This window comes from Eumetopias jubatus, unplaced genomic scaffold, assembly GCF_037043125.1.
Source record: "Eumetopias jubatus isolate StellerSeaLion01/CBP00866 unplaced genomic scaffold, mEumJub1_p1.0 scaffold_4, whole genome shotgun sequence".
Taxonomy (NCBI): domain Eukaryota; kingdom Metazoa; phylum Chordata; class Mammalia; order Carnivora; family Otariidae; genus Eumetopias; species Eumetopias jubatus.
In genome coordinates, this window is record NW_028274810.1 from 57478900 (window position 1) to 57502381 (window position 23482).

The following is a 23482-nucleotide window of genomic DNA, read 5'->3' on the forward strand; positions in this document are numbered from 1 at the left end:
TAAGGATTCCACAGTTCAAATCAAAATTTAAGAGGCTGATCTACACTCCACCATATCAAGGAATCTCGTCAATACAAAATATGGTACTGCTCTTCACCGAAATATCTAAAATTATTAGTACATACAAATGAGTCTCTTATTTTAAAATTTTAGGGGACTACATTCTTAAAAACACCACTCATTCAGTAATTCATGCTGTATCATTTAAGATAAGAGTAATTTTCCAGGATAATTTGACGTTTCAGTTATTGGAGCAGAGCAAACCTAAGAAGGAAAATGGGGGAAAGTTAACAAAACTAGGTAAGGTCTTGCATTTTCTCTGATTAAAATGTGATCAGCAAATGTAATATTAAATAGTAAGGCATTAACTCAGCTCATTCATGAATAAAAAATAAATAGGAAACTAAGGGAAAAAGTCAAGGATGCCTACCCTCACAGGTTAATTCAATAGTAAACTGGAGGTACTAGCTAATGCAGTGAAAAATGTAAGGAAAATAAAAGTGTAAGATTGGAATAGCAGAAATGAAAATGCTATTGTTTACATTTGATATGATTAGCTACACAGTAAACACAAAATAATTTACAGACAAATTACTGTCTGAAAATATGTAAATATAGCTAGATGTAAGATCATTATACAAGAATTAACTGTATTGCTATACTAGAAACACATAGTTAGGAAATATACTTTCAAAAACACAATTTATAAAAGCAGTTTCAAATAAGATGTTCAAGACCTGGGTGAAAAATAATTCAACTTCTTGAAAGATAAAATCTAAATAAATAGAGAGGCATACCATGTTCATAGATGTAGTAAGATTTGATAATAATATGATGTCAATTCCCTTCAAATTCAAATTCAAGTGTAGATTCCATACATTTCTAAACAAAATCTACACAGGATTTTTCATGAAATTTGACAAAATGATTCTATCACCTCACATGTATTATAATTGATATCATCAAGAAGACATAACAAGTGTTAGTGGGAATGTAAATTGGTGTAGCCACTATGGATAACAATATAGAGGTTTCTCGAAAAATTAAAAATAGAGCTACCATACAATCCAGCAATTACACTTTTGGGTATTTATCCAAAGAAAACAAAAACACTAACTTGAAAAGATATATGCACCCCCATGTTCACTGCAGCATTACTTACAACTGGCAGGACTTAGAAACAACCTAAGTGCCCGCCCATAGATGAATAAATAAAGAAATGGAATATTTCACACAATGGAATATTATTTGGCCATAAAAAAGAAAAAAACCTTGTCATTTATGACAATATAGATAGACCTTGAGGGCATTATGCTATAGGAGATAAGTCAAAAAGAGGAAGATACATACCATATGATCTCTCTTATATATGGAATCTAAAAGAAATAAAATCAACCAAGCTCACAGATACAGAGAACAGATTGGTGATTGCCAGAGTTGGGGAGTAGGGGATAGGAGAAATAGGTGAAGGGGATCAAAAGGTAAAAAGACATAAAAAAAGAAATTCAATACTAGAAACCTATTTGAAAGCACATCTCTGTGGCCCATCTTGATGAACATAAAATAACAAAAATAAATAAAATATATATGAACTGGTGAAGGATCAAGAATAACTAAAACACTCCTGGGGAGGGGGGGGAAGTGTGCAGGATCTGCTTTATCAGATATCAAAACCAACTGAAACAGCATGTTGGTACAGAGTAGACATATTAATCGTTGGATCAGAACAGAGAATCCAAAAACAGACCCACACAAATATAAAAACAAATGACACAGGTGGCACTGAAGATCATTTGGGGAACAGAGAAACTATTCAATAAATGATGAAGTGAAAACTGTTATTCATATAGGGAAAAAAATGAAATCGGATCCCTACCCCACACCATACAAAAAAATAAATTCCAAGTGGAATACAAACGTAAATGTGAGATGAACATTTAAAGCTGTATAAAAAATACAGTGTATTTCTAAACACAAAGTAAGGGGGGTATTTTAAACAAGACACAAAGCAGCACCTGTAAGACAAAAGACTAATAAGCTTTATAATATTAAAATTAAGAATTTTGGGGGGCGCCTGGGTGGCTCAGTGGTTAGGCGTCTGCCTTTGGCTCAGGTCATGATCCCAGGGTCCTGGGATTGAGCCCTGCGTCGGGCTCCCTGCTCCGCGGGAAGCCTGCTTCTCCCTCTCCCACTCCCTCTGCTTGTGTTCCCTCTCTCGCTGTGTCTCTGTCAAATAAATAAATGAAATCTTTAAAAAAAAATAAGAATTTTTGTTCATCAAAGATATCTTAAAGAAAATGAAAAATCAAGCCACGAACTATGATTTGCAAGCACCTAACACAAAAGAGTAGAATCTAGGATATATATAAATATGGAACTCCTAACAAACCAACGAGAAAAAGACAAGCAAAAAAAAAAAAAAATGAGTAAAAGACATGAGCATTTATTTCACAGAAAAGATAGTGGCTCGTAGATATACAAAATGATGTTTCATCTCATTATTAATCAAATTAGAAATTCAAATTAAGACTGCAATCAAATATCATTTTATGGTCACCGAACTGGCAAAAAGTAAAAATCTGGCAGTGGTTAAGAACGGGAGAGAACAGAATCTTCTGTACAGTGCTATGCTAGGGAGAGTGTGAAGAGGTATAACTACTTAATAAAATAGCAGTATCTTTTTATAAAATGTAACACTGACACACCCTGTGATTCAACAATTCCACTCTTAGACACATACCCCAAAGAAACCCTTACAGGCATGCTCCACAAGACATGTTACAATTCCTAACACTTTTAGTGGCAAGAAACTAGAAATATCCCAACAATCTACCACAAAATAGCATATTATATAAGAAGGAAGAATAAATTACAGATATGTGGCAAGACTAGAAACATAATGTTGACGAAAATGCAATTTCCAGAATCATGTATGTATGTGTGTATCTATGTATATATGTATATATATGTAATTTTTATAAAACTTAATAACAAGCAAAACTGAACAATATATTTAGTGCACATATATGTGATGAAACATCTCTTTTATAGGAGGGGAATAGTACACAATACTCAGGATAATGGATGATTTTTCAGGGAACGTAAAAATAAATGCAGGTATTGGTAACGTTCTCCTTCTCGGGTGGGGTGATAGATTCACAGGTCTCCATTATGATGTGATATCTTACATATATTCTTACATTGAAAAACAAGGTGAAAATAATGAAATCAAACCTGTAATGTTTATAAAACGAAAGGGTTTTTCACAATATCTTAGAACCTTTCAGCAATAAGCCTGAAAAGGTTTAAAAGAAATACAACTGAATTTCCATTTTGAATTATTTTAATAACACTGTCCCCTTTCCCCCAAAAAACTATATGAATAATCAAATTCGTGGGGAAAATCTTCATTCTTTCTTACTTGATTGATGTGAATAATTTGTATTTTAAATCCAATCTCAGCTCCCTGTACCAACAGGGAAGATGCTACAATAAAGGAGGTAACTGCAGTATGGACAAATCCAAACAGCAGATAATCCACATTTCTGTTTGACTTAACATGTATCATTCAGTCTTTTAACATTGCATTACATGTCCTGATTATAACTTGGTTTCAAAGAAACCTCTATGTCTGGGAAGGGACTAAGAAAGGATGATCTGAGGTTTATTGTAGATAGCTGGGCAGTAATACACATACACACACAACATATATCATATATCATATATCACGTATCATATCATATATATATATGAGAAGAAATCAACAAGGTGGCATTTTTGTGGTTTGGCAGAGAGGGGATGATAGATGAGTACAAAGCTTCCTTCCAATGATAATATTTAATTATAAATAACTCAGTTAAAGAACTGAGTTTCTATGAATCATCTCCAAGAGAAAATTTTTAAAAAACCTGACTGAACATGAGTGGCATGCAATACTCAAAGACGAATTTAATTGAAATGAGGCATTCCCTCTTTCACCATGAGCCTCGTCAGACTTTCACCACATCCATTCTTATAGGTGCATAGATTATACTATTCTTTAAAAGATGTTCAACTTCAAAATGCCTTCCCAGCCCTGCTGAACTAAGAAAACAAAATAGCGATGTCTTTCCATCCATACTTTGCCAGAATGAAGGTGATCATCAGATACAAAAATATAACCAGAGAATTAAGTAATAATTAAATAAGTTAGAATTTCACTGATAAGCATTATAGCGGCTGATATAAAGTTACTGTCTACCACTCAAGATCTCTCCACTATTTACCATCTAAGCACACAGGCCTCACAATCAGAGAGTGCTCAACCAGCGACACCGAACAAAAGATGATGAATACAAGAAAGGCCATGAATCCATTGCTATAGCATCAACAACAGAATAAAACTGGAAAATAACCAATTTTTTCCAGATGCTATAATTTCACTAAATATCTCCTTTAGAAATCAATAATGCTCTAAGAGAGAGAAAAATTAGAGTGCTTCCTAATTCAACCTCTTATTATTAAACATAATTTTTAGTATAATTTTAAGAAAGGAAAAATAGATATTTACTTCTTCAATACAGTCTGGAGTAGTGTCTGTCATTTCAAGATAATTTCTGAATTACTGTATGACCGTCTATAACATCTCAACAGATATCTCTCCTTCCTAAGATTCTTACTATGAGCAACCAGCTATATACATTGACCTTGACCTGAATCTTCAGAAATAAGAATGGAATTGCAAGAAGATATATATGAAAATGCAAGTTTTCTCATTAGTTTAACAGTTAGAAGATGTTCCAATCCCAGGAAGCACATTGGGAAAATCCCATACTTTATACCACTTTGCAAAGTGCAGGCTGGCACACTACCCTCTCTGCAGCTTTGAGATCCAAATAGGATGTAAGTGAAAAAAATTACATTCTAGTTTTCATTCCCCACTGGAATATTTTTGGTGATTGCTCACCTAAAGAAGATGGCCAGATTTTGGTCCCTTTTAGCATTCTATGAAAGCACAAGAGATTTACTTTCAGTCTTTTTCAGGCAAATTAATTTTCATATGATTAAGTTTTTGTTTCTCATTATTTTTAATGTTTTAGTAAAAAAAAATGGAAGAAAGAAATGTATATTCTGTCAAAATGCTTCCATTATCCTTTGCTGAAACCAGTAGGAGCTTTTAGATATGAAAATGGGGCCAGACGGAAACACGTTATGGGAAAATCTGCAGTGGAATGGTTTTGATAATGAACATGCCTAGAGAAATAAAATCATGAATGCTGTATGTGTTGGGGGGAAGAAACTCTTATCTTCAGTTGGGTTCTGTTTCCCTTAGAGAGGCTTATGTTACCCTACAATCAAGAGGTCTCCAATTAAACAAAGAAGATTTACATATGCTGGTGCATTTTGGAGCTAGTGACATTGGTCTAACAGTTTTAATGAGAGTACAGTACAGGCTAGAAGGAGAACTAGGAGTCACCATATGTAATTGGGCCTACCTCCTTAATTCTGATCTTTAACTTTTCTACTCCTACTTCCTTTGGCCTCTCCCAACATAGGATAAGTAACCATGCCAAAATGTATCCTATTTAGTAAGGACAGACAGACAAACGGGCAAATAAATGCTCACTAGAAGTAAGAGTATGATTCACAAACACTTTCCCTGCAGAGCAAGACATTGTGGGGTTCAACCCCCACAAAAAAAGAAGAAAAAAGAAATGTGCCATCCTGAGGAAGAGGTTCCATTTTTAATCAAGATCATGCTCTTTAAAAATTCAAGCATGAAATTAGAATCCTTTATTTCCCCTCCGAGCAGGGCACATAGCACACAGTAGGTACTTGATAAATGACTGCTGGTATAAAGATGATTTCTTCACAAAGAAGCTGGAACAATGGATATATTACCTGATCACCTCCAAACCACCTTTTCTAGCTAAACAGTCCAGATAAAAGTCAAGACCAGGACCTTAGAGGGGAAAACAAATAACCTGAACATTTTCTACAAATAGTAGCATCATAAAACCTTTATTTTCAGAATTATGATTATTCACATGTCAACAACTCCCTTAGGTTAACATGAAACTTTGGATTTGGGGGAAGAAACAAAAGTCGGTTAACATGATAATGTGAGAAGGAAAATCATCCTAACCAAAAAAAAAAAAAAAAAAAAAAGGCATAAATTCAGTATTCCTGAGTTGAACAAAAGCTATACGTTACCTAGTTTTTAAATTCCTATTATAAATGTCTCATATTTTTTTGTTTAATCCAGATTTTCCCTTCAGTCACCAGATCAAGAAAGATACTGAATACACACATACTAGGTGCTGGGCCCTACATATCACTCTCAGGGAAACAAAAATAAATACAACCCAGTCTCTGCTCATAAAGAAATCACAGCCCAGTGTGGAAGACAGATCATTTTATTATGATACATTAAGAGTTAATAGTGAGTACTACTACAGTGCTAACAAGACACTATGGGAAGGCAGGGAAGGTGCCCTTAGCCCAATGCTGGGGTAAAACAGGGCCTAAGCAATGTTCGCCAATTGAAGGTGAATGAGGACAGTCTCAGTAGAAGGAATAATACAAGGAAAAGAACAAACAAAATGTATACACGCACATACTACGATACAAAGCACGGCCAGAGCCTTAGGGGAAACAGGCAGGAAGACAGCCTGCCCTTGTGTATTCCATGCACCAAAATTCTCATTTATGTCCTTGCATGTGCTCTCTCCAGTGTCAAGGTCAGCTGTATTCACTGTTAATAAAGAAAAGTAATGTACCGACTTTATCCCACACTTGTCTAAAGACACCTTACCCTTATTTAAATACTGCAGCTACTCTCTTGATTACAAATAGGAACATTCGATAATGCACAGCATTGTGAAAGGGGCTCATCAGAAGCACGAGTCATTCCACACACTAAGTCCCTTACATCCTGAAGCCCCCTCTCAGAGGTCAGCTCCTACCTCTACAAGTTCAAGGATCCCAAGCTACACATTAGAGTTTATTGAAACGTCATCCTGGTGGGAATCTGCAATTGGGGATTCAGTCCAAATTTAAAGACAGACAATCCCTTTTCCAGATGCTGGACTTAGACAATGAGAATACTCTGAAACAATTTCCTTCCAAATAATGGATTTAGAAACAGAAAAGGGTGTTCTATTACAGACTCATTATTCTAACCTAAATATATATAATTTCAAACATATAACATTAATGAAGTCTGCTGATGGTTAATGTGTTCAGTTTTATTCATAGTACACGGAAAAAAAAAAGGAGATTAAAGAAAACAGAATAAGGCCAGATCTGTAAAAATGCTATTCAAGATTACAAGGAAAGAAGGTGTGGGGAGGAAGTGAGAGGGGGTGATTCTCAAGATTAGTAGAAAAAACAGAGATTTTCAAACTTGTTAAACTTTCATGATTTGGAGATAAAACACTCTTAAAATAAAGGAAACATCAGTGATTGCTAAAATCATCAGGTAAATTCTAATGTCTGTATCCAGGTGGCTTATTTAATCTGAAGACGACATGGTTCTCCCTAGAGGAACTGAACTGCTAACATCCCATGAACTCTATCAAGTTTGCCTCACTTCTCTTACTGACTGTAAAACAAAGAAATCTGTCTTCAGTTTCATGATGTCCCACATGGTACTGTGACTAATCCCCAACCATTTTTATTTACAGTGTTCAGAGTGAGTTTCTATGACAATCCCATGCCATTCTCAATGTTACACACAGATTTTCTGCCTTTTGAAAATAATTACAGAACAAATCATTTGTTCTGCACTCTATTCAAAGAAAAGCACACATATTAATGGCTGGACAAACAGATTTCACTTTCAGATTAAACAATAAGCAGATAGGAGAGAGAGAGAGAAAAGAAAAAAAAAAAAACAAAGAAGCTCCACTATACACTGCTTGGGACCACCAGATTTTGGGGTTGTTGTCCGTGTTTCATTTATCAGACATGCGATAGTTCTTCTCCTTCCTATCACCATCTGTACACACTTTCCCAGAAGACCCTCACAGCTGTCCCATTAACACACTAACACACACATAAGAGGTGCATATAGGACCTCTTCCGTGCTGTCTGAATGTAAGACATATCTGTCTTCTTTTCATGGGAGAAAGAAAGACAAAGCAGCTTGAGACCTCAGACAACTTAAAATCCACTTCAGTGTAAAAGTCTCAAGACTGCTAACTTTCTTCGGAGACAGAGCAAAACAGAGAATTTAAGTGGCTATGCTACAGAGACTTGGCTGTGTTTTAGGAACTACTACCAACTGCCAAATGAATTCACCACGGCTTGCTCTCCAAGGCCTTCCCTTCCTTTCTGTTTGTCACTCCCTCATTCTCCTGCTGTTTAGTTTTCCTATAACTCTGTTTTATACTCCAGCATTACTAGAAGGATGGCCTCTAAACAAGAAATAGAACTTTTTTTGTGCACCACCAGATTTCTCTAAAGGAAACGCCACAGTGAACTATTAAATAATAAAACCACCTGTGCCCTGTCCTGTATCTGCTTGGGTTTTCTTTCCATTTACATAGATATTTTTGACATAAGAAAACAAAACACGTACCACTTACTAGAAGTACCATCAAATGACAGAATTCCTCTACATATACCTGGTACAGTAAGACCTTATGCAGTACTGAGAGCTGGTTCTACGAATGTTTAAAGCTTCCTACGGGCTATTAGTTTGTAAGGATCCTAATTCAAAAACATCAAACGCTTTAAAATCTTAATTTCTGGGGGCGCTTGGGTGGTTCAGTCGGTTAAGCCTCTGACTCTTGATTTCAGCTCAGGTCGTGATCTCAGGATCATGGGATCGAGCCCCACGTCAGGCTCCATGATCAGTGCGGAGTCTGCTTGTCCTCTCCTCTAAATTAATTAATTAATTAATTAATTAAATTTTAAAAATCTTAATTTCTGAAGAAATTTCATCCAAGATGGCATCAACTCATCTCATAGTATTTTCTTCAGTTTTGTATCCTTGGCACTCAGCACAGTACCTAACAAGTAGTAAGCACTCAAAATATGTTTGCTGAACCCAGTTGCCAATGACATGGTGGAATCTGTCAACAAAGGCAATCAAGGTAGATTTTCTATGCCAACACCAACCAAAGAGCATCCACCTTGACGCACATGATAACAACAGGCTGGAACTGCACTCCACTTTACACAAGAATGTTCTATCTTCAGAGCTCCTGGGATGCAGGCACTTAGTGTCTTCACCTTGTATAAATGAAAGTTTCCTCTCAGTTTCCTTCAAGGTTTGAAACTCTGAAATCTATTAACAAACCAGAGAAAGCTCTAGCTGCTCACTACTTTTTAAACTTCAGAGAAACCCATGGTTTTCAGCGCTATTACGCACTTCCAAGCAAACACCTTTTACCCCATCCATAAATTCAGGGGCGGAGCTCAGAAAGCCCAATATCTTGGGGGAACACCTTGGAGATAAACAGCCCTAACCACTAACTACCCGTCCTACTGTGGACATGTTACACAGCCTCTCTGCTTCTTCACCTGCACAAAGGCAATTATAAAAGCTCCCCTACCCAAGTTTAAGGTTTATAGGAAGAGCTAATAAAATAATATATTTGAAAAGCCAATTTAAATATTATAGAGGTTAACCACACAAGTCTGGGTTCTGATGGATCTGGCTTTAATCCTGGCTTTGCCACTTACTATTGGCAAGACCTTGAGTGAGTTCCTAACACTTTCTGAGCCTCTCTTTCCTGAATAACAGGAGTAACCCACAACAAAAGTCGTCAGCCATCTCTACTCACCCCCACCACCCAACACGAAAAATTCTCCAAAACTTGGAGAAGTCCCAAAGGAAAACAAAATAGAAACAAAGAAACCCACACAAAACCAGAGAAACCCATATCCACAATTTAGGAAAACCAACAAAGCCAATCCTAAGAAATGGCACCCAGAGATGTAAACTCCCTGAAGTGCCCAAGTTATTTAAGAGTCTATCACAGAATGCTCTAGTACAAAGCAAAATGCAATGTTACAGCCGCCCTGTCTTCACTTTCAAACAAGGGGATGGGTAATAAAGGGCCAAAAATGCGCATCTCTAAATGTGAATCTACATTCCTCTCCAATCTATCTGTTTCCATCCAATTCTGCTGTCTCATGACAGGGCTTCCCTTACTCAGCACTGCCCCCATCCCAGAACCTCTGAGGCTCAACTGCAAATAAAGTAAAAAGCTATGCATAATCAGTCTTTATATAGCAAAATTGAAAATGTCTCTCTTTGAAGAATTACAAAGCTTTCTGTCTGAAACCTCTGACCTTTCTAGAGAAATCAGAGTCACTGTAGTTTAAAAATGTAGGTGGTAAAAGTACAAAGGATTACATTTATCCATTTTGCATGTTTGCCATCTTTTCTGAGATGAGGAGCAAATATCTTTAGAACAATTAGTTCTTCAACCCTAACATTTCAGGCTGTAATATCCTCATTCTCCAAAGAACTGTATACATCCTGGGCCCGATGAGATGGCACTTTTCTGTTAATTACTACTCCCACTTTATTTTACAGAAAATCTAAAGTACATGAATTTCAGAACCTTTTTTTAAAAATAAGACTTTTGTCCATACAGTGAATAGACCAAGAAAATAATAAAAACTCATTTGAATCTTATTAAAAACCACTGTAATTCTTGACTGGATGGAGAGGAGGAGGGACTTTCAAAAGTACATTTAAAAGAAAAAAGAATTCTTTATTTTTCCTTTTTTTTTTTTTATTTGACAGAGAGAGACACAGTGAGAGAGGGAGCACAAGCAGGGGGAGTAGGAGAGGGAGAAGCAGGCTTCCCGCGGAGCAGGGAGCCTGATGCAGGGCTTGATCCCAGGACCCTGGGATCATGACCTGAGCCGAAGGCAGACGTTCAACGACTTAGCCACCCAGGCACCCCAGAAAAAAGAATTCTTAATAAAAGTCCTTGTCACATATTAAGAGGCCATACAACAAAAGTATTGCAATGACTATCTTTCCCTGACAGGAACATACAACAATAGTTATGCTGTTGAACAGCATCAAGTTACAAAGGCTTCATTCTCAGAAGTTACTTGAAACTACTCTCCAAAAGAAAACCTCTACTATTTAAAAGAAGGAGAGGAAAAGCCGACTAAATGAATCAATCAGAGACTTTAGTAACCTAGTAATTTTTTCTATAATATGCATCCATGCAAAAATCTTGCTATGGTCATACAAATATGCAGATCAGTTTTTGCCAAATTCTTTCCCAGAATCTTTGCTTGATCTTAAACGTCTGTAACCCACTCATCTTTAACTTCCAATTAATTACTTAATGCTAAAAATATTCTCTCAGGTATACACTGTTTTCTATCAACATTTTTAGTGTCTAATATTATTTATGAATTGTATTTGGCATAAAAGATGTTTATGATTTTCACTGCTGATCTGCCATTATGTCTGAGCCCATACAGCTCTGTTTAATAGTATGCCACGAAGGTTTACACGCAGATACATAGTATCTTAATTACTCATTCTATAGTGAGCTCTTTAAGCATCTCCATTCCTCACTCATTTGGAATGTTTAAAAATGCCACGAAGAAGGGCTTGATGTCATCTTAACACTGAAATCCATCTGTCTATGGCCCTCTTTTGACTTTACTCCTTCTGCAGCCAAATTTTTCACAAAAGTTGATGAGAATTTGTCAACCTAAGGACTTGTAATGTCAGCTCCTTTGAAAGGCAATGGAGTATTTGAAAGTGACAATGATGGGATCCTGCATGTAGAATATTCACTTTATGTAGGAGTTTAAAATTAAATAATCCCTTTAAGATTAAAATACACAGAGTTCTAAATGCTTTCAATAGGGTAAGAGGCAGACACATAACAGAAGAGATAGTCTCGAGTTTCCCATAGTAAGTGGTATGTCCCTAATTTTAAAATCAAATGATAATTGATATTGTAGCAACAGAGTTCCCATTATCCACTGACAAATATCTTTCCATACCAAAAATTACCACTCAGAGCAAGCTATATAACTCACCACAGATACATCTTCCCCAACAGCGTGAACATGTTGCGCTACCCAATCATGGGCTGGCAAAATTACAAAAGGAAATAAAATCACCCAAACCATAGCAACAAAGACAACAGCCTGATAATGGCAGATGCTAAACAGGCACACATAGAAATTTTTAAATAGTATTCATCTTTTAAAATATGTTTTATTGTTACTTTTCTTTCATGTCACGTTTTTAACCTATAGAGCATTTCAAAAATATCCATTAAAGTATGTTTATGAATATATCTGCTCTGGAAATTATTTCTGTTTGGAAACTCATAGGTTACTTGGACCACCATAAACACTCATCAGAGACCTCAAAAGGTAGGCAGTGTGGGCCAATGGGTATGAGTCTTATTTTTTTATTCCAATCCTCTTATTTCCCGTTTACACTTTTATTTACATACTTCAGTTTTCCCTTGCTGGCATAACTGCTACTCCACAAATTTTAGATTTATGAGCATTTCTAAAAAAGAAACTTAAAAAGAAAGCTACAGTTCTATTTTATTCAGTATAAGTTCAGTTCAGCAGCTTATTTTTTAAATAAACCCTAAAAGACTTAACATACATAAATGAATATAGTGTAAATTATAATTACTGGTTTTTTTCTATTTACAGTTATAAAATTCACGTTGAATGAGGCTTTGAATTTTTGCACTGAAGTCATTAAGAACGAATCTTTCCTAAACGTAAAGAAATGAAAATAAGGGCATTAAATAAATCCATCAATAAATCAGTACATTTAAGGAGATTAAGACAAACCTTGTTATTTTCAATTTTTCTCCTTTCTCTTTTAAATTAAAAAACAATTTTAAACTAATAAGACTCAATTTTTGCTTTCTTTTAAATAATTATACACAAGGCCATAATCAAAGGATCTTTTTGGAGTAAAGCAAATTTTAAAATTTTTCAATCTAATCATTAAGGGAAGTTAGAAATATACCTCTTGTGCACATAAGAAAATATGGACAGAAATTTACCTAGTAAAATATTACATGCAATTCTGATTTTTAAACTAATGCTTGCTTTAATTCTCAGTGGCTTCCCAAAGCATCTAGAACCGATTCATCTATCTTACAAACAGGAAAAAACATTTCTTAAACCTGTGTAATAATGCTTCTATTCACCAAACTTCAACATTCTAAGAACAAGAAAGAACAAGTCACTCCAGATCTTTGACCCCAACCCTGACAAAAGCATAAGAACCTTTTCTCCCTCCCCTAACCAAGTATGGCCTCATCCTGGGCCTGTTTTACTGGACTCCACAGTAAAACATCTCCATGGCAAGGGTCAGGATTTTGACTTTTTTTCTTTCCCTCTGATTCAAGGTAGGTGTGTGATACCATTTAAATGACATCCAACCCCCAGACAACAGGACATAGACAGGGATACAGAATGGATCTAAACCATATGGTGAAGAGCGCTGGGTGTGGAATCAGAAGGCCTGGCTTTAATCTTACTGTGCACCAGTCACTTGGACCTTCTGAGACTTTATTTTCATCTGTACAAATGGAGAGTGCATTATTTATTTGCAATATTACTGTGAATTTAAAAAAAAAGAAAAAGAAAGAGGAAAAAAGAGAGAGAGAGAGAGAAAGCTACAATGTATGGCAAAACTTAGAAGGCTTGCCGCAAAATAGACAACTCAATAAAAGTTATCTGCCTTCCTGCCTTCCTGTCTTCCATCCGTCTCCCTTTCTCTACTTTCAATTGATCGAGGTCCAAAATATTTACCACTAGGAAAGCACGCTAAAGCCATGAACAGAAATAAGTCTAAAGGTCTCAAAGAACACTAAAATTATTCCACTTCAATCTCTAGCTATTATGATCATCCTGATCATGTCTGCATTTGGGATTAGCAATATCTTACGAAAGAAGACCAATGCTCGCCAAAATACATAAAATAAAAAGAACTTCTTTCTCTCAATTTTATCTTACTTGGTTTCTTTGACAAACAAAACGGCAAAAGCATCCTCTCTACGGAGTTGCTGCAATTTGTCATTTGTGGACTTATTTCTTTGCCTCGTAAGCCATGTTTATTTAACTAGAACATTAACAGGAGGGCTAATTCCATTAGAGAAAATATACTTTTGCACCATGAAATGATCATAACAAAACACGAAAGCAATGTTTTCTAATATTTTGGGAAAAACCGAAGGTAAAAGTAATTTCTGTCTTAGCAGCAACTGGAGAATTCTGTTAAGTTCACAGGGACGCTAAAGTTTGGATCAATAATTTGTATCTTACAGTTGCCTAAGCAATGTCAAAATTTTGATGATACCATAAGTTATCACCTTAAAAAAGCAAAATGGTAATAATAGCAAACATCTCAATAGCCCTTTTTCCAAGTTTATGTATGCCACAGTATCCCTTACTGGCTGGACTCTTAAATGATCAGAAAGAATTTTTGCAAAACTTTTCCTTCCTAAAAATTTTAATAGAAACTCCAAAAGCCCCAAATAGTCTCTTAGTCTGAAACAAACTATGCAAAAAAAAAAAAAAAATGTGGGGAGATGGATTATAAAATTCTCCACTTGATATCTTGCTGCTCAAGATCCTTTTACAGTCATTACTTAAACCAAAACACTTTTAAGAGCATCTCCATTTGCGATTAAATTCACGGTTTTATGTTTCTCTTAACAAAGCATGCCAGTTCATTCATTCTCTTCCTCCTCCACCTGACTTCTTCCTTCCCCTTTACCCCACCTCCCAAGGATTTACAGTTTATAATGTATTTTAAAACAAGACCTAACCTCTAAATAACAACAGGGAAATGATTGCTGAAATGGTAATAAACCAGAGTTTTGCACATTCAGTGAATTCAATCTGTATTTCATGTTTTTTCTTCTATTCTAGCCTCAAAATTGCTTTCAATAATCTATACTAACATTTGCGAGCAATTAGAATTGTTGCTGCTTCTGTGCAAGTTTTAAAAAACTGACAGGCCATTCTGCATCCTCTGGAAGCAGCTTGAGGCCTTAACCAAGTGAAACACCCAGTCCTACTGTGTACAGCAGTGACCACAACAAAGGCTGTGGTTTCTCCCACACTAGCCCTAAATAGGTTTAAATTAATGCTATTCATCACTGGGTGGAAAAGAAGACAAGGCAAATCTAAGCCAGCAGCATTGGGAAATTTCTTACCAACACTCAAACCTCTTAGCCATAAATGAGCTGACCTCCGTTCATGAGTTTACTCCAGAACAACCCTTCCTCCCTATTCCAATACCCTCTCTGCCTTTGAATTTCCATCTTTTTTTCACTACACTACACTCTAGATAAAGGATACTGTTACTACATTCTAGATAAAGGATATTGTTACTACCCTCAAGTTAGCCAAAAACCGTCAAGGATACAAAAGCCATATTTATCTCAAGTTTGTTGACTGTTAATGCTATTTCCTTTGAAGAATTAAAAGATAAATAAAAAGATAAATGAAATTTTTTAGAACTGTGCATACACCAATGATTTAGAATGGATCAGTCAGCCACAAAATCCACCCTGAGTTCAGTTTAAGGTTGGAGTAAGAATTTGAGATAGGGTGGCACTCTTTTAATTTTAAACATCACTGTACGTTAGTCTTACACATTCTTTTTCTAAATACAGCTTATTATTATAAATCACAGGAACTAACTGCATAACTTTCTATTAAAGAGTTTATTAACGTACTGAAAAAGTTTAATTACATAATGTATAGCCTTAAACGAGCATAAATACACATACACATGTACGCCTGCTAACAAAATATCTTGAACATATTTTAGATATGCAATACTGCCGCAAACTAACATGGTAAGTTACCCCAAAATTAAGAAATTACCATAACTCATTCAGCATAAAATTGTAAGCCATCACAATTTAACATTTTCATTTAATATTTTTTTACAATAACTATTCTGTATGCACTGATAACCTTATGCATATAGTTATACTGTATTTTAAAGTACCAGCTTTTTTAAAAAACAAATCATTTGCACTGCTCTCAACAGCCCTCTGTGTGCAGCCTGAATGTGCACACACATGCACACGAAGCACACACACGCTCATACACAGACACTCCTAATCTTACACCTGCTCTGAAGCAGTAGGAAGTGAATTCTCAATCTGTCAACACGACCATCTGGTCTATCTGCATATCACGGCTTTCTCTATTACTATATGAAGGAATGGCAATCACGAAGCCAAAATAAAACTAAAATTCACCTGAATGGGAGTATCTCTCTCTTTGTTGAAATGGAATAATACGTGGCATATCAGAGCAAAACTAGCGGGATGTAAGTAATTGAAAATGAGCATTCACAACAGCATAATTAAATGAACAATATGGTTCAAGTAATGTGGTAATCAGTAATACTGGCTGTACAGGTTTCCAGAAGAGGTACGAGACTTCCAAAGCACCGCCAACAGTTCTTCCGGTGAGTGGCAGGACCATTACCATTCCTGGTCCCACAAAACTAAGGAAAGGTGGTAACAGGGGTAGCATGGAAGCAACCAGCAGCTACTGTACTAAAACATTACTGTGCAAAAATGATCCCTCTCTACCTTACAACTAACACTCCTCATGCTACCATTAGGACAAATTCAATTAACTCTGAGTTCACTCTGCCACTAGGCTAATTAACAATGACAGTCATTACCTGACAAATTTTGGTCATTTATTAGTCTTCCAAAGCAAATTTTAAGGCCACTAAAAAAAACTTCCAATCTTAGAAAATTCCTCATCTGCAAAAAGTGAAGATGCTCATGGCAATTTAACTTTTGGACCTGACACCGCTAGAAAATTAACAAGGGCTTTACTTAGTTGATTTAAATTTAATTCTATTTATTTCATTTTACTTTCTCAATGTCTCCACACAGCTGCCTCAGAGTTTCATTCCACCTCACAGCAGGTAATAACTATCAAAAATAAATTGTGACTCTGTCATTCTGTGGTGTAGATACAGCAACTTACCTCTATCCAAGAGATGAGTCCTTAAAAAGTCTAACCTCTTTTTAAGTCTAACCTCTTACAAAATTTAACTAAACTGAGAATCTTTCTAGAATCTGATTACATTACCAGAAGTTATACAGACGCAGTTAAAAAAAAAAAAAACAAAAACTCTCCAGAAAGTTCTCGGTTGAGTGCCTACTAATGAACAAAGGTTAACTTTATCTAAAAGGTCAAATGCCTGGTGGCTAAGGTTATGACCTTAACAACTTAAATTGTGACCTTGCCACGTGCCGGGTATATTGTAGATTCTGATACAGATCATCTGGTAAAGACTGGTCATAAATTAGCTTTACTGTTACACGCCCACAAAGAAAACCATTTGCCACAATTCCGTAATATCTTCAAGTTGTCATATGATACCTATGGAAGGATGACTCAAATAAAGACAAAATTAAGGGCATAAAATGGTTTTACTCTTTTATACTTTTAACGAGACAAAATTCTCAGGCTTATGGAATCACTCCAATTTCATTACACTTGTTACTGTTTATCAGCCACAAAATACACACCGTTCTAATGCCACTGGATTTAGAGGGGGGGGAATTTGAATGTAGTTTAGGTATTGTATTTTAGCATCTCGGTAAGTCAGAATAAATCACCTGCACTTTTAAAAAACGACTGATTCTGCACTAGCTTCCAGTATTTACATGTGTGTCCTAAGATTTCAACCTCCTAGCAAGGAAAAGGCCGAGGCATGAAGCAATAATTATTGTACACATTTTTAGAAGGGGAAATAAAAAATCTCATTTGGGGGGCTATCTAGAAGGAAAAACGGCATTTTGGAGGGGAAAAAAAAATACAACACTGTAAAAGGGGCGGGGGGAAATCCACGATAGGTGAAAAGGCCACAATGGTTTTGGCATGTTTCTTGAAGCACGTTTCAGAGTCTCTGCCTCCTGCCAATACTGGCAAGTTCTCAAAACTTTTAAGGAGGTAAAAACATTGTTTAGTGTTTACAAATCTTCAGTATTATAACAGATGCTTGTCAAATCAGTTGTATTTAAGTTGACCAATCTACCTCATATTTGTATTGGCAGCTAGCTTCCCTTCCACAAGTAACAGGTCTCTAGATCTCTGAAATCAAATTTGAAGTATTCTCGGACAAAAGGCCCTTACTATTTGCTTTTGCAACCGTCCCGTCGCGAGCACAGCACACAGCGGCCATTGCGGCAGTCTGTGAAAGCCAGCGGCCTTCCGAGGCATTCTGGGATACGTCAGGAAAACCAAACCGAAAGGCAGTCTGATCCATGTTGCCGTCAGTAACTCTTTCACAAGCAAGAAGGATGCCAGCTCTCCGGAGCAACCTTCTACCTGTCGTTCAACCAACACAATCCTGCGGGTACTGAAACCACCAGCAACCCCGTGTTAGCTCCACGATCGGAAGCAACAGCAAGGGACAGAACGGTCAGCGACGAAAGAGAAGGCACGTGATGGCCTTAGCTCGGAAGGCTGCAGCTCTTTAACTCGAAGGGCAATATTTTTACCAAAAACTCAGAACGCGTGCTGCTCACAACCGACAAAAACGGAACCGGTATTCCCCGTTGAGGTACCTTGTAAGGAAGCACACACCAGGATGTGTACCACCTGTTGGCACCCACATTTTTCTCTCTTGGTCCAATTAGAGCATTTGTTAGAACTGATAAATTATTTACTTTTCCAAATACTGAAAAGATTAAACACAAGATCTTAAAGAGTCCTCCCTGAAAGCACTGATAACACCCATCATTTTATTATTTTTTTTTTGCACCTTGCCTTTCCCTATCAGAACCTCCACTTACATATACGCAAATAAATTTTTCAAAAATTTAACACTGCTTTTTCAATAGAGAAAACAAAGTAACAATAGGGTGAAAAGGGGATTAAGAAAGGGATACTTGTTCCTGTCTAGAGGTCATTTGAGAGGTGCTGCCTTTTCATTTCACTACACAGAACAGGCTAAAGCAACAGGAACTCCTTACAATTAAGTATACATTCTCCAAAACCCAAATATTTGAAACACTTACAGATCACATCCTCTAAAATACTCATCTATCCCCTGCCAACAGAATGCAAATGATAATGTGACATGCTTGCAAAGTTAATTTCTCCAGTTTCTTATGTAAGGACAGATGGATAACAAAAGTTCTCTTTCTAAAACATATATTGAGAAAAATAATAGAGAACAGGCTATCAGCTGACTTCTTTTTTTAAAAAAAAGCTCACATTCTTAGAATTAAAAACATTTTGCAAAACAGTACAGTGTTGATTTTACAGGTAACACCTTTCTCCTTTGCGGAAAAAAATACATAAACATATGAACCCCAAAACAGCCTACTGGTAGGATTCCACAACCTTCTTTTCTTCCATCTGGCTCAAGTAACTGCCATGAAGGTAAAACCTAGCAAGGCCGATATGTACATATAAAAAATCAACAAGTTACACAAGACCTGAGCTTTCCCATAACACAATGAACCTTTTGTCTAAAACAAGGCAAAAGAAACAAAGTAAAAATGCATTCTTTTAGTCAGTGCTCAATAGTTTTAGCCTGAATGCTAACTCTGAATGCTATAATATACACAGGTAAAACATGCCTCAAAAACAGCCTTGAAACAATAATGAATCTTATCACCAATCAAAGCAACTCACTAAATCCATGATCAATATCGATTTCTTAGTGCATTCATGCACCACACAGGTTGGTTACTTTTAAGATTAACCTTACCATCAATTACTTAAAGAGTTGGTTTGTTTCTCGCTCAGCTATCCTAGACAACACGACAAATTCCTAAATACAAAGCTACTAAGTTTGCGTATTCATGTGATTCTTTTTCCTTCATAAATGATCAGCAATTTGGTAGTACTCTTACCACCTCTTCTTAATTAGCAGGGGGTTCAAGAGGCCCCAGTAGGTTAAAAACACGCCCAGAAGATAAGCAACTAAAAATACTGCCTCACCACCAAACTCCATGCTTTTTAAACGAGATCACTTGCCATTTACAATATCCCCTTTATTACAGCTCTCACCCATCATCAAAAACTGTGATCTAAACATATCACAGAACTACCAACACCTCTGATAACACTACTTGCCAAAAGAACTGAACTTGGTGAGAGTCCTCTCAAAGCTACGCTTTTCCACCCAAATGAAGGTGTGCCCTCGGACACGGGCAGCTTCTGGCTGTTCTGACTCGGGTTTACCTTTGAAAGCACACTGTCTCTCTGCACTGTGGCCTGCAACTTAAGAGGATTCAGGAATGGCCCCGCACATACAGAGGTCATCAGAAAAGAAACACACGAGAAAGTGGAACCACTTCTCACCATCGCACTTACCTGCTGCATGCACAAAGTATGCCAAATATAAATCGAGTTCCTTAACAGAAACCCCTATGTGATGGGGCTGCACACAGAGCCCTGGATTCGAGCACTGTGGGGACTTTACAAGGCGCTCACCATCAGTACTTTCGAGCGGAATACCTTTAAATAAAATCACCATAACAAGGTCCAACCTCCAGACTTTATCTGCCTGGCGAAGGCAGTCAATTCTTCGCATCTTGCCTTTCTGGTCTGGGTTGGAAAGAACACAACATGGAGGCTTTTTCCCCGTAACTGTAAGAACAAAATCCTCTCGGTACTCAGGTCGGATATCTTTCCTTAACTTGGCCAGAAGTCGAGATGCCCACTTCTGCTTGACCTCTGGTTTTTCGCTTAGCAACTCATCCTTCACGGCTCTCTCTTCTTCTTTTGACATACGCTTTTCATGTTTTTTGAAGTATTTTCGTTTTCGGGCCTGCAGGTTGAACCATGTGTAGGCAAAGGCTCGGACGTGGGGCAGAAGTGCTTCAATGAAAGGATGAAATTCATCCTGGAGAAATGAACAACAAAACTATAACTATCAAGAAAACAAAAGGAAACAACTTTTCTTCAGATGGTCACTTAAAAAAAAAAAAAATACTTATTTCCCTTGCAAGTTGACTCAAGCATTACAGTACCCAAATTACACAGAGGATGCCTATGGGAAGTCTGGGGGGGGGGGGCGGGCGGGAGAAAACTGTCAGTATCATGTCTCAGTCTCAAAGAAGAAATGGCTAAAAATTTTAAAATGTGTTGGTATGTTCACCAAAGTGCACCGGGATCTACTGCCAAGCTTAGGTCCCAAGTCCTTTAGACAGTAAGTGAAATGTATTGAAATGCTTCCAACAATATATGATCTTAACCCTACTTCAAGAAAGGCACATCTAATTCTGCTGCAGCCTTGACCTCACTACTTGTAGTGCACCCAGGGCTCGGCCGCCAGATTGGCAAATCCTAAACATCGAGATGCCAGTCAATGTTTATGGAAGTCTAGGAGCAAAAAATCATCTCCACGATCAATGAAAACAAAGACTTTCCCTCTAAAAATACTGCATGGAGACGCTAATCTGTGTCTTAGGCATTTTGGTAACATCTTAATTCTTTCTTCAGGATTACAGTTGCATATAATTTTTTTAGTCAAAAACTTAGAAAAATCTGGCATATGCAGAAGATGAATTTGATATTCTTCAGGCTGAAATAAAAGATCTACTTCCAAGACATACTTGCTGATACTGTGGGAATGAAACAAAAAGAAAAAAGGGGGAAAAAAAACAAAGAAAAGCATACATGCCAGATAGTAAATAGAATGCGTCATTGGGACAAGAGGGTTGCAACTAAATAACAGTTAATTTTGTGAAATGCCTTCGGTAATAATCATCCTTAAAAAAGAGAATATTTAACTTTTGAAATTAATATTTCAGGCTTTTTCTCACAAGGAAAGAGAGAACCTGGTACATTTAATGTTTACGAGACTCCAGGAAAACCCTCACAGTTACCTCTTAAGATTCAAGTAATTTGAAAATAAAATTCAATTTAAAACATTTACATTTTTCTTAGTGTCTTATGAAAATGCTTGATTCTTTTACTTGATACTTTCTTAGGAAATATAAATATAAAATCAAAGAAAAATTAAAGAGTAACCTCCACAAAGCTTTCTGAGTACATCTAACTTTTGATTAACCAACCCACACTAATCTTACATAACTTCTCTCTGCCGCACAAAACCCCAAAAGATAAATTATTTACTTTCAAATAAATGAGGATAAGAAAACCAAAAGGATGCTTGATGACTTTTTTTTTTAAAAAGCGTGGAGGACAGACAAATATTATAAAATGCATTCTTTTTCGGTTTGTAATATCCACCTAAATGTATACTTTGGAGGCACAAGTAACTGCAATATCCAAAATATTATTACTGTAAAGAAATTATTAAATTTTCAAATGTTCAAATGTTAACTGAGTGGTTAAAATTGGAAAAATATTTTATCAGGTCTGTTAAAATATTATAAATTATCAATCATCTAAACACTACATATGACTATTTTTTAAAGTACATATTAATGTAATACATAAATCACTTCAACAATTGACATTTATCTTTTTTCTCTCTGAACAAATTTTAGGCTCTGCATTTCAAATTTAGCTTTGAAAACTGCTCTTTTTCAATAAAAATCCAAAAGAGAAGTCAGTTTTTATAACGTGTGCATTCTTCAAGTGGAGAGGGAACAGAAAAAAATACAAGAATTATATTATTCTTTACCATAAACATTTTAAATTTCTGATGTTTAAGAATCTTTCTTATTGCCATACTTTAAAAAGAGAAATGGTGGTGGTGGGAGGGGGGGCTTTTTCAAGTCACAGTTTATCTAATAAGGTATACGCCAAACCGCAAAGCATTTAAACGTTACTAAATTCTGAGCTCATCCTTGAAATGCTCTAAAATACATAAAATTGGGGTTTGAAACAGTCCTTCAATTGACTGATTTTCTTATATACACAGGACATGCTAGGGACCAAGGCTCTGTAGTATTAAGAACTCCTGTAGTCTACCTTAACTACAAAGTGAGTCTTCACCAAAAAGAAGATTTCATTTTAAAATCTCAGGCCCATTTTATAAAGTGAAGAACAACTAAGTTCTAAACAATTCACATTTATGTTAAAATGTTACCTTATTCAAAAGCTTCATTGATATGAATAAACATTTTTTAAAAAACATTCTAACAGGGCATTTAGTGTTTGAAGAGACTCCTAGTATGCCTCTCACAGAACTGCGAACTGCGTTCATTCGTGTTCAAGAGGATTTTGTTTACCTGCCAACCAAATGCCTATATATCTCATCATAAAAACCCTCAAATGAGGCCAACTATGTCAACTAATCATTAAGAATAATCTAAGTCCCCAATTTTGCATCAAAAGTATTTACAACTTATTACTCCCCAAAGGTTTCAAGAATGTGCCAATAAAAGTGCACAATATTTTGTATAACTTTACTCACATGTACTATTAAAGAGCTAGTCATCTTTCTCAACTCACAATTAGAAATAATACTCCAGATCATCAAAAGTAAAGAATATCATTAACTTGTAGGAAATGTCAAGGCCCAGCATAAATTAATTCTAAAAAAATAGTAAGCCTC

The 23482-nt window shown here is 36.2% G+C and overlaps 1 protein-coding gene across 4 annotated transcripts in view; it reads right to left on the reverse strand.

Moving 5' to 3' along the window:
- The window catches only part of NFIA (nuclear factor I A), a 360963-nt gene that overhangs the window by 329460 nt on the left and 8021 nt on the right, over positions 1 to 23482 (reverse strand). For all 4 annotated transcript variants that reach the window (XM_028106853.2, XM_028106852.2, XM_088022399.1 and 1 more), the window contains exon 2: positions 20326 to 20857. In XM_028106853.2, coding sequence (XP_027962654.1) covers positions 20326 to 20857 — 532 coding nt within the window. The remainder of the gene's footprint in view (positions 1 to 20325; positions 20858 to 23482) is intronic.